At 41.8% G+C, this 12501-nt stretch overlaps 1 protein-coding gene across 3 annotated transcripts in view; it reads left to right on the forward strand.

Annotated features, from left to right (window-relative positions):
- OCA2 (OCA2 melanosomal transmembrane protein) overlaps positions 1 to 12501 on the forward strand; it is a 423655-nt gene that overhangs the window by 169994 nt on the left and 241160 nt on the right. For all 3 annotated transcript variants that reach the window (XM_057494743.1, XM_057494742.1, XM_057494744.1), the window contains 2 exons: positions 4782 to 4906; positions 7915 to 8053. In XM_057494743.1, the coding sequence (XP_057350726.1) occupies positions 4782 to 4906; positions 7915 to 8053 (264 nt within the window). The remainder of the gene's footprint in view (positions 1 to 4781; positions 4907 to 7914; positions 8054 to 12501) is intronic.

Here is a 12501-nt window from a genome sequence, read left to right on the forward strand (position 1 = left end):
GCTTTCAGCTTCTCACTGTTAAGTATGATGTTGGCTGTGTGTTTGTCATACATGGCCTTTATTATGTTGAGGTACTTGCCCTCTATACCCATTTTGTTGAGAGTTTTTATCATGAATGGATGTTGAATTTTGTTGAATGCTTTTTCAGCATCTATGGAGATGATCATGTGGTTTCTGTCCTTCTTTTTGTTGATGTGTTGGATGATGTTGATGGATTTTCAAATGTTGTACCATCCTTGCATCCCTGAGATGAATCCCATTTGATCATGGTGTGTGATCCTTTTGATGTAGTTGTGAATTTGGTTTGCTAATATTTTGTTGAGTATTTTTGCCTCTTGTTCATCAGTGATATTGGTCTGCAATTTTCTTTTTTTGTGGGGTCTTTGCCTGGTTTTGGTATTAGAGTGATGCTGGCTTCATAGAATGAGTTTGGAAGTATTCCCTCCTCTTTTGGTTTTTTGATTATTTTAAGGAGAATGGGTATTATATCTTCTCTAAATGTCTGATAAAATTCAGTGGTTAATCCATCTTGCCTGGGGGTTTTGTTCTTGGGTAGTGTTTTGATTACTGATTCAACTTCATTGCTGGTGATTGGTCTATTTAGATTTCCTGTTTCTTCCTTGGTCAGTCTTGGAAGGTTGTAATTTTCTAGGAAGTTGTCCATTTCTTCTAGGTTTTCCAGCTTCAGCATATAGGTTTTTATAGTATTCTCTAATAATTCTTTGTAGTTATGTGGGGTCCATTGTGATGTTTCCTTTCTCATTTCTGATTCTGTTGATGTGGGTTGATTCTCTTTTTCTCTTAATAAGTCTGGCTAGGGGCTTATCTATTTTGTTTATTTTCTCAAAGAACCAACTCTTGGTTTCATTGATTTTTTTCTATTGTTTTATTCTTCTCAATTTTATTTATTTTTTCTCTACTCTTTATTATGTCCCTCCTTCTGCTGACTTTGGGACTCATTTGTTCTTCTTTGTCCAGTTTCAATAATTGTGACTTTAGACTATTCATTTGGGATTGTTTTTCCTTCTTTAAATATGCCTGGATTGCTATATACTTTCCTCTTAGAACTGCCTTTGCTGCATCCTGCAGAGATTGGGGCTTTGTGCTGTTGTTGCCATTTGTTTCCATATATTGCTTGATTTCTGTTTTAATTTGGTCATTGATCCGCTGATTATTTAGGAGCAGGTTGTTAAACCTCCATATGTTTGTGAACCTTTTTGTTTTCTTTGTACAATTTATTTCTAGTTTTATACCTTTGCAATCTGAGAAGTTGGTTGGTAGAATTTCAATCTTTTTGAATTTACTGGGACTCTTTTTGTGTTCTAGTATGTGGTCTCTTCTGGAAAATGTTCCATGTGCACTTGAGAAGAATGCGTATCCTGCTGCTTTTGGGTGTAGAGTTCTGTAGATGTCTGTTAGGTCCATCTGTTCTAGTGTGTTGTTCAGTGCCTCTGTGTCCTTACTTATTTTCTGTCTTGTTGATCTATCATTTGGAGTGATGGTGTATTAAGGTCTCCTAAAATGAATGCATTGCATTTTATTTCATCCTTTAATTCTGTTAGTTTTTGTTTCACATATGTCAGTGCTCCTGTGTTGGATGTGTAGATATTTATAATGGTTATATCATTATATACTCTTGTTGGGCTGACCCCTTTATCATTAGGTAAGGTCCTTCTTTATCTCTTGTTACTTTCTTTGTTTTGAAGTCTATTTTGTCTGATATAAGTACTGGAACACCTGCTTTTTTCTCCCTATTGTTTGCATGAAATATCGTTTTCCATCCCTGGACTTTTAGTTTGTGTATGTCTTTGCATTTGAAGTGAATTTCTTGTAGGCAGCTTATAGATGGGTCTTGCTTTTTTATCCATTCTGTTACTCTGTGTCTTTTGATTGGTGCATTCAGTCCATTTACATTTAAGGTGATTATCGATAGGTGTGTACTTATTGCCTTTGTAAGCTTTGGATTCATGGTTACCAAAGGTTCAGGGTAGCTTCTTTACTATCTAACTGTCTAACTTGAACTCCCTTATTATGCTATTATAAACACAGTTTGATGATTCTTTATTTCTCTTCCTTCTTATTCTTCCTCCTCCACTCTTTATATGTTAGGTGTTTTATTCTGTACTCTTTTGTGTTTTCCTTGACTGCTTTTGCAGATAGCTGATTTTATTTTTTGCCTTTAGTTAGTATTTGGTTGGTCTGCTTTCTTTGCTGTGATTTTAGTTTCTCTTATGACATCTTTTCAGCCTTAGGAGTGCTTCCATCTAGAGCAGTCCCTCTAAAATACCCTGCAGAGGTGGTTTGTGGGAGGCAAATTCTGTCAACTTTTGCTTACCTGGAAATTGTTCAATCCCTCCTTCAAATTTAAATGATAATCGTGCTGGATACAGTTTTCTTGGTTCAAGGCCCTTCTGTTTCATTGCATTAAATATATCATGCCATTCTCTTCTGGCCTGTATGGTTTCTGCTGAGAAGTCTGATGATAGCCTGATGGGTTTTCCTTTGTAGATGATCTTTTTTCTGTCTCCAGCTGCCTTTAATACCCTGTCCTTGTCATTGATCTTTGCCATTTTAGTTATTATATGTCTTGGTGTTGTCCTCCTTGGGTCCCTTGTGTTGGGAGATCTCTGGGCTTCCATGGCCTGAGAGACTATTTCCTTCCCCAGCTTAGGGAAGTTTTCAGCAATTATTTCTTCAAAGACACTTTCTATCCCTTTTTTCCCTCTTTTCTCCTTCTGGTACCCCTATTAGGCAAATATTGCTTTTTTGGATTGGTCACCCAGTTCTCTTAATATTATTCCATTCCTAGAGATCCTCTTATCTCTCTCTGCCTCAGCTTCTCTGTGTTCCTATTCTCTGATTTCTCTTCCATAAATAGTCTCTTGCACCTCATCCAGTCTGCTCTTAAGTCCTTCCATTGATGGTTTCATTTCTGTTATCTCTGTCCAGACTTCATCCCTTAGTTCTTGCAAATTTCTCTGCAGGTCCATCAGCATGGTTATGACTTTCATTTTGAATTCTTTTTCAGTAAGATTGGTTATATCGATCTATCCAGGCCCTCTCTCTGGTGTTTGAGTGATTTTGGACTCTTTTGCCTTTTCATTGTGATAGAAGTGATTGCCGGTGAGTGTTGCATGTGTCAGCTGGGAGAACAAAGTTCCTTTCTGCTTGCTGGTTGCCTTTACCTTCTCCACTGCCTGTGCTGGTTACCTGCACACAGTGAGCAGTCTCTGGGTTAATCTCCTGAGTTGCCGTGGGTTGAGCCACCGTTGGGATAGCCTAGGGCACTGCTGGGGGTTGCAGGCATATACCACGTGTTCTCCTGCAAGAACAGCGCCCCTTTGTGCCTTTCAGACTGCGCTGGCTTCCTCTGCCTGTGCCAGGCAGCTGCATGCTGGGGACAGCCTCTGGGTCTGGCCCGTTTAGCTGCGTGCTGGGAGAAGACTCTGTGTGGTTGCTGTGGGTGGGTATGCTTCTTGGCTTGTCTTGGTCAGTGCCAGCAGGGGGTAGTGAATGGCAGGCTACTTATCACTGTGAGGGGCTTCGAAGCTGTGTTGCCACCCAGGGGGTTAGGGCACTTGAAGTTCCTTAAGATTCCCACCCTGCTGGGCTGAGTGTGCGGGGACTATTTTGTCCACCTGTTAAACCCTTGTCCGTTTAAGACTTTTAAAGTGCCTGCTCTTCTTTTGTCCCAGGGGAGCCAGCTATGGGGACCTGATTGCAGTGTCAGTCTCAGATTTTACTTTTCCTCTCCTCTGCTATCCAGAGCACCATGCAATGTGTGTCTGTGCTCCTGGGGGAGATTATTAGGGCTGGTTATTTAACAGTCCTGTGCTTCCACTCCCTCCCCACTCTGATTCTTTTCCTCCTGCCGGTGAGCTGGGGTGAGGGGAGTGCTCAGGTCCTGTATCTTACCCTTTTTGTGAGATGCTACCCTTCTTGCAGATGTAGATGTAGCCTGACTGTTGTACTGTATCTTCTGGTCTCTCTTTCAGGAATAATTGTGTTTGCTGTATTTTCAAAATATATGTTGTTTTGGGAGGAGATTTCCACTGCCCTACTCATGCCACCATCTTGAGAAATCCTCCTAAACATTCACTTTTAAAATCCCCCAGCAAGTTCTGGCTGCCGGAATCAGCATTCATCTTACCCCTCAGGGCTGGGAGAGGGGATCTGGCCATGACCTGCTCATGCACAGCCTAGTGCTGTGTTTGAATTTTTTTTTTTTTGTAGAACTGAGAATTTCTGTTGAAACATTATGTTCTCAAAAAAGCCCTTAGCACAATCTGAAAAGTAGATCAGTGTTAAGGGTTTTGCCATCTTTGTGCAACATCTTGGCCTTCCAGGTAGATACCTGGCCTGTTCCTTCCAGCACCTTGGTGCTAAAAGTATTCCTTAGGTCCCTCAAGATCAGCAGGCTCCAACGTCAGAGAACCTCAATGTGGCAGCCCAGTCTGTCTGACCAAAAGGAGATTGTAAAGTACTGGATGACGTTAAGGGATGGAGGGCTGTCACCTTGTGACAAGTGAACCATCACAGGCTTGTAAAGAGGAGAATCAGAGGAGAGGAACGTAGGCCAAGGTAGCCATAGAATGTCCAGGTATGGGCCATTATTGCCTCATGTCAGCAGTTAAGAATCTGTGGCTCTAAATTTTAAGCCACCATGCAATGTTTATTTGGACCCCTAAATTCCCAGAGTCCCTAATGGAAGGTGACATCTATTCTCTGACCCATCGATCCTGACTGCTGACCGCTGCCCTTTTGTGCATGTGTGCATCCAGGCATACCAGCTGTCCCGGGGAAGAGCAGGGGCCATGATCGCCATGCTGTGTCTCATTGCCGCCGTCCTCTCTGCCTTCCTGGACAATGTCACCACGTCGCTCCTCTTCACTCCTGTCACCATAAGGTATGCAGAGCATCAGGCCAGGCTGCTCTTGACCTCACCGGGCCTCACGTGCTCACATGTGCTGTTCATCCTGCATCTCTCTGGACACCTGTGTGACTGCAGATGGGCCTGTGGGAGTCAGGAGACAGGATTTGTGTTCTGGGGACAGACTGTCAGGTGCCAGGAGTTCTTGTGCACGTACTCCTGGAACCATCTCCCAGGGCCCCTGGGCTGGTCCCAGGTATGGCAGGGGGCAGAGAGTATGTGGGACAGCCATCTCGCTATCCCAGGACCCTTGTGCGAGCTTTGGAGGGTCACTGGACTGCAACTGGCAAGGCTTTGTGGGATGACTTTGGCACAGAGAAATTCAGTTTGATTCAACCCTGTTTCTTTTAATTCCACTTTGTTCATTGGACATTTATGAAGGACCACATTTATTAAGTTATTTGACTGGAATCTCTTGAGGCTTGAGCTTCAGGCCTGGGCATTGCACAGGCCCCGTCCGAGGCCATGGACCAACACCTCATCCATCAGCTGCATCTTTACGTTAAAGATGCTTCTCCAGCCCATCATGGTGCTCCTGGCTCAGACCCGTCATGCACTGGCACTCGCTGGTCCTGAGAGGAGGCTGAGGAGGTGCAGGTTCCCTTGGGGGGTTCACAGAGTGCAAGCTAGGTAATGGGGGTCTCAGACAAGTCACTTCAGCCGCACTGGTCTGGGCTGTACCTTCAAAGGGACTAATCCAAGCTAGTGTTTCAAGGATTCTGCCAGACAAGAGACCCTCCTGGACAGTAGACATGAGAAACAGCAAGTTCAAAGTACCAGACAGGGACTGTTTTTAGGGCTCAGGACTAATTCTGGGCAAAGGAAGAGGAAGAGGGTAGGGGAACAGGGAGCAGGTGGTGGCAGTGGGTGCACCTTCAGTCTGGGGAGCCATCTTGTCCAGGCATCTGCAAGCTTAGCTGCGCTGTCATGCCCTGTGTGTGCAGGGATTTGGGGCAGGGGACTCAGCCTCCCTGCCCACGGGGTTGTAGCACCTCCCAGCATCTGGGGGTCTTCTGGAGGTAAATGAGGGATAAAGTGACTGCATTTCAAGGGTGCCCTAAACCATAATGTGCTTCTAACAAGTACCAAAAATGCCCCTAGGATACCTCCGTAGGCAAGACGCAGGCCATATCCACTCCCTCCCTCTAACCAGGGAGACTTTGATGCTGACATTGGTTTGAAACCATGGTACCACCTCTCTGCACCAGATCCTAGCATGTCTTAATGCACACGGATGGTGGCCCTAGTGAGTAGCCTTCCAGAGGCCACCCATGTTCCCAGCAGCCAGGTATAACCAGGGTAGCCAAGGGCTGTCTCAGCCTTATTAAGATCTGTTTATATCCTCACTGTTCTGTGAGCTGGCTTTGTAATTTTACGTGAGAGTAATGGTTCCATTTATTAGTCTAAAAATTACATCCTTCAAGATTCAAGTGTCAGTGTGCTCAGATTCACTATTTATATGACCATATTCTAAAAGGCTTTATAAGCTGAACCACATTCTTTTGCCTTTGTTTGCACTGAGCAGCGTTTGTCTTCATAGTTAAATAGCTAGGTCCGTTTAGACAAGATGCCATCTCTGCACTCGGTCTGGTGCTGTTGACGAGCACACACTAATTATTTTCCTGCTAGAAGCAGTTCCTGGGAGCTTCCTCAGATGAGAGCTGATGCTTTTGCTGATTGGGGTCTGATCCTTGTTCTGGAATCGCTCCTGGCCCTGGTGCTCAGACACTGTTCTCTCCTTGGCTTCCACACACTTCTGTTAGAGGAGCTGCGATCTGTGCTCCGACCTCGGAGGTCAGGGGAACAACCCTTGAGTGTAGTAGGGCCTCCTGTCAGCCTGAAGACCCAAGGCCCAGTTTCTACATGGAAGTGGGCAATGCAGATGGGCAGGCATGGTGGATGCTGTCATGTGCTTCCTACACTTTCTGGAGAGCAACGTTTTCAACTATGTGCTCAACAGACCCAGTTGGGGATCTGTAGGAAGACAGGCACATTTCTAGGTCTTCGTCTGTAGGGCCTCCTGTCAGCCTGAAAACCCAAGGCCCAGTTTCTACATGGAAGTGGGCAATGCAGATGGGCAGGCATGGTGGATGCCGTCATGTGCTTCCTACACTTTCTGGAGAGCAATGTTTTCAACTATGTGCTCAACAGACCCAGTTGGGGATCTGTAGGAAGACAGGCACATTTCTAGGTCTTCGTCTGTAGGGCCTCCTGTCAGCCTGAAAACCCAAGGCCCAGTTTCTACATGAAAGTGGGCAATGCAGATGGGCAGGCATGGTGGATGCCGTCATGTGCTTCCTACACTTTCTGGAGAGCAACGTTTTCAACTATGTGCTCAACAGACCCAGTTGGGGATCTGTAGGAAGACAGGCACATTTCTAGGTCTTCGTCTGTCATGGGCCAGGCAGCAAGACTTTCAAAAGTTCCTGGATACATGTAGTGGGAGCCAAGGAGGAGAAGAAACCCATAGGTTATTTTTAAGGGGAAGTGGCTAGGGGACAGCTTGGGGCCTCAGCATCTGAGAAAGGAAAGATGGGTAAGGAACCAGGTTGGCAGGTCCGGTGTGAGCCACCGGGTGCTGGTGCTTCCTGCACTGGCCCGACCCCTGCCATGGAGGGGTGTGGTGGCCAGCAGCCACTCCCTGTGCTAGGGCCTGCCCTCCCTGGGGTCTGTACACAGGGGACCGTGCTTCCTCCAGACCTATGGGGGACAGGGCGTGGTATATTTTCACAATCATGGTTCAGGTGGGTGGAAGGTTAACTTTTGGAGAAATGTGATTCTGAGGGTCAAATGTAGCTTGTAGCTGTGTAGTGTGTCTGCCATTGCCCATCCCCTTGCTGTTCCTGCAGGGGTGTGTGTGTGTGTGCATGTACGTATGTGTGCCTCTTGTATACAAGCAAGTCCTTCAAAAATATTTAAGTCACACATGAGCCTTTCACAGTGTGAACAGTGGGACTACTTTCATTTTCCTCCATTCACAACAGGTTATGTGAGGTGCTCCACCTTGACCCAAGGCAGGTCTTAATCGCCGAAGTGATCTTCACGAATATCGGAGGAGCTGCCACTGCCATCGGGGATCCGCCTAATGTCATTATTGTCTCCAATCAGGAGCTGAGAGAGATGGTATGTACAGTATAACAGGTTTGCTTCCCATGACTACAGGCCCCAAGTAACTCGCTCACTTGGCATGCTACTCAACAGACGCCTTCATCAGAGATCTAGCTCCCCAATGTCGCCACTTCATCCGAAGGGCTGTCGGTCATCGTGAGGGAGGGAGGATAGCTCACCAGTCGTCGGGTGTTGCATTGACTTGTCTGAATTGAGTTCCTTCCCATTCTGATAAATTTATAAGGAAATAGTTACATTAGTATATGATACTGGTGGAAACTGAGGTTTCTTCTCATTAATATTAAGAATAAAATGATCTGTTCCTTCTCACTTTTCAACTGTGGTCTTATGAATTCACTGATGAAGAACTAAAGAATTTTTTAAAAAGAGGGTCAGAAAATGAAGGTCTTTAGGAAGGTTTTGAAAGCTCTTAGAAATATTTTTTTTGCACAATAAAATAATAATAAAGTATTAAAGGAATGCACATTGTATTTTACATATCTTAATAAGTTATAACAAGAATTATATAATTAATTTCCCTTAATCCTTCCTTGTGATTAGAATTTTCTCAATGTCTGCTGAAGTATCAGTAGAAAAGCTTTGTGTCATTTATTGTAAATGATATATTTATATATGTGTCCACAAAGTGTGTCAGTGTGTTTGTATGTGTGCTGGCTTCCATAAAAATCTTTAAGCCTTCAAGAGTTCATGGCTTTAGGGTGTTGATGGCCATTTTGTGGGCTCATCACCTTAGAGATTTGGGGTATAACTTAGATGTTTTGGCTAAACTTTGATAATTCCTGGTTACCCTGGCAACGACCTGCAGCACTTCACCAGTCTTGCTGTGCGAGCTGAACATTGCCCTGATTGTGTCACCTGGTGCACATCAGAAGGTGGTAGAGCGCTGTGATCTGTTCCAGGGGCACCTGCCACCCAAGATAGACCTTACATAATATTTTTAAAGAAAAATATTATTTCTTTATTTTTATTTTACAGTAATATATTTATTGTAGAAAGTATAAATGACACACATACGTACACAAATTAAAAAATTATCATAATCTCACCATTCAGAGATAAATCTTAATATTCTGCCTATAGTCTCCCAGAATGATTATATGTTGACATACATGGTTAAAAAAAGATAGCACAGCTTCTGCTCTGGTCAAGATGGAGAAACAGGGACTAGATTTACTCTCTTAATTGAGATATCCAATAGGAAATCAAACTAAAACCCAAAACCCAAGCCAAACCCAAACCCAAACCCATCTGGACATCAGGCAAAAAGGGCAATGATTCTTGAGAAATGGGGAACACGTGAGGTGAAGCCTGGGACTGGTCCCGCTCACTGCCTGAGAGAGTCTCCAGGAGGTCCTGTGGGGAGAGGGAACCGCGTGGAGCTCAGTAGACTCCCCGAGCTGAAATGACAGAACCGAGCATCTGGGGAGCCAGCGTTTACCAGGCAGAGTGTAGAGAGGAGAGAGCTGCAGGAGAGCAAGCCCTGGAGGTCTGTGGGGGGAACTATCCTTTCATGTTTTTCTTGTGTTCAAAAAATAGACTTCTCTTGGTATACTAAAGCTAAAAGAATTCATAAATAACAGACACATCAAAGTCCTTAAGGCAGAAGGAAAATGTCACCAATGGAAACGCGAATGTCCACAAAGGAATGGCGATATGGGGATATACTGGAAATGGTGACTATGTATATGGTAAATTTGTAGACATTTTGTCTTATTTAAGTCATTTTAAGAGATGATTTTTAAACAAAAATAATATGCATTAGGGGTTTATGACATATATATAAGTAGGGTGTATGACAACGATAACATAAAGGCTGGAAAAGGAGAAATTAAAGTTCTTACATTATCCATAAATTGGCATAACTTCACCACTTATACCATATTGGTATAATATATCAAGGTGGTCTGTGACAAGTTAAAAATGTGTACTATAAACTCTAAAGAAACACTAATAGAAAAATCAAAGAGTGGCAGCTAATAAGTCCACAAACAATATAAAGTAGAATCATTAATAATAATATTTAAGACAATGGAGTGTAGAAAAAGGGGGGAAGGGAACAAAGAACAGAGGGACAAATAAGAAACAAACTGCAAGGTCTAAACCTAATTATATGAACAATTGCATGAATATAAAAGACTAAATATCCAAAATAAAAAGCAGGAATTGTCAGATTGAACAAACAGGCGCAATTGAACTATATGCCGCCTGCATTTATACACATACTGCTGTTCTGTACTGTTAATATCTGAAGACAGTATAAAAGATAAAGACACAAATAGATTAAAAGTAAAGGAATGACAGAAGACTCATCAGAAGAAACCTAGAGTAGCTATGTTAATATCTGACAAAGCAGACCGAAGAGCAAAGACTATTTCCAGGATAAAAGAAAGACATTTCATAATGATAAGGGGATAATTTCTCACAGAACACAGAAATCCTAAACAGTTATGCTACTAATGTCAGAAGCCCAAATACATGGAACTAAAATTGATAGAACTGCAAGGAGCAATGATAGATTCTCAATTCTTGTTGGAGGTTTCAGTACACCTGTTGCAATAATTGATAAAACAGAAAAATCAGCAAGGATATATAAAACTTTGTCATTATTAACTGATGTGACCTAATTGACATTTATAGAAAATTCCACTCAATGACAGAAGTATGTGTTTACTCACTGACCAAAATAAACCATATTCTGGGCCATAAAAAAATTTTAATATAGTCAGTAATATTGTAATATCTTTGTATGGTGACAGTTGGTTAACTACTCTTATTATGGTGAGCATTTAATAATATATGTAATTATTGAATTGCTATATATGTTGCATATCTAAAATACATATTTTATATCAACAATGTACTTCAATAAAAAAAACTTAATGTCAGTTATACATCAATAAAAAAGGAAAGAAAAACAAAATCTTAAAACATTTAGAAGGATTCAAGTAATCAAAATATTTTCTCTGTTGAATTGCCACAGTTGAGTTAAAGTAGATACTAGTAACAAAGATATTTGGAAAATTTCCCAATATCTAGAAACTAAGTAATACACTTCTAAATAATTCAATTGAATTGAAGAAATTAAAATTACAAAGTATTTTGAATTGAATTGCAGTGAAAACAGAATATATCAAAATTTGTGGGAGTCTTCTCAGGCAGAAGTCAGAAAAATTTTTCTTAAAAGGCTATATGGTTAACATCGTAGGCATGTGGGTTATGTGGTCTTTGGGCAAGTACTCAACTCTGTCACGGTAGCACGAAAGCAGCCATAGCAACACGAATGGAATGACAAGCATAGTTTGCTGGTTCCTGCTCTAATGCAGTATTTAGAGGGAAATTTATACCACTAAATACCAATATTAGAAAAGAAAAAGAGTCTCAAATCAATGACCTCAACCTCCATCCTGAATCTAGGAAGAGAAGAGCAAATTAAAATAACAGCAAGCATAAGAAAGAAAATCACAGAGACCAGAATAGAGAACAAAAGAACAAAAGAGGAAATCTGTGAAAGCACAACCTAGTTCTTTGACAAGATCGATGATGCTCACAAACCCCTGGCCAAACTGATGAGGAAAGTAAGAGAGAAGACGCAAGTGATCAGTATCGGAAATAAGAGAGGGTGCAGCACTACAGAACATACAGACACTGAAGACACTGTTAGGGAATGACACAGACGACTTTATGCCAGTACATTTGACAACTTAGATAAAATGGACAATTTCCTTGAAAAACACACTCTACGAAACTTCATTCAGGAAGAACTAGATAACCTGAGCAGTCCTATGTCTATTAAAGAAATTGAATTTGTAATTAAGCACCTTCCCACAAACAACAAAATAAAACAAAAAAACTCAGGCTAAGGTGGCTTTGGTGAATTCTTCCAAATAGTTAAGGAAGAAATACTGTTATGATATTAATTCTACACAAAGCATTACAGCAAATTGAAGAGAAGAGAGTACTTCCTAACTCAGTGGGAAGGGAGGCCCTGATACCTAAATCAGACAAAACCAGTGTAAGAAAACTCTTGACAAATCTTTCTTGTGAACAAAGATGTAAATTTTTAATAACTAGCAAATCCAATTTAACAATATATAAAATGAATAATGTATCATAACTAAGTAAAATTTATCCTGGAATGGAAGACTGGTGTAATATTTGAGAAATAGGTCAATGCTATTTACCAACAAATTAAATTTACCAACAATGAAAATCTATATTATTATCTCAATAGATGCAGAAAAATTTTTTGGCAAAATCCAACATCCATTACTGATAAAATCTCTCAATAAACTCAGTAAGAAGAAGAGAGCTTCATCAGCCTGATAAAGAGCATCTATGTAAAGCCTACAGCCAGCATCATACTTAAATGTGAGAAACTGAATGCTTTCCTCCTTAGACCAGAGATGTCTGTTCTCACCACTTCAGTACAACATTATTTTACC

Source organism: Manis pentadactyla, chromosome 18, assembly GCF_030020395.1.
Source record: "Manis pentadactyla isolate mManPen7 chromosome 18, mManPen7.hap1, whole genome shotgun sequence".
In the NCBI taxonomy this organism is placed as follows: domain Eukaryota; kingdom Metazoa; phylum Chordata; class Mammalia; order Pholidota; family Manidae; genus Manis; species Manis pentadactyla.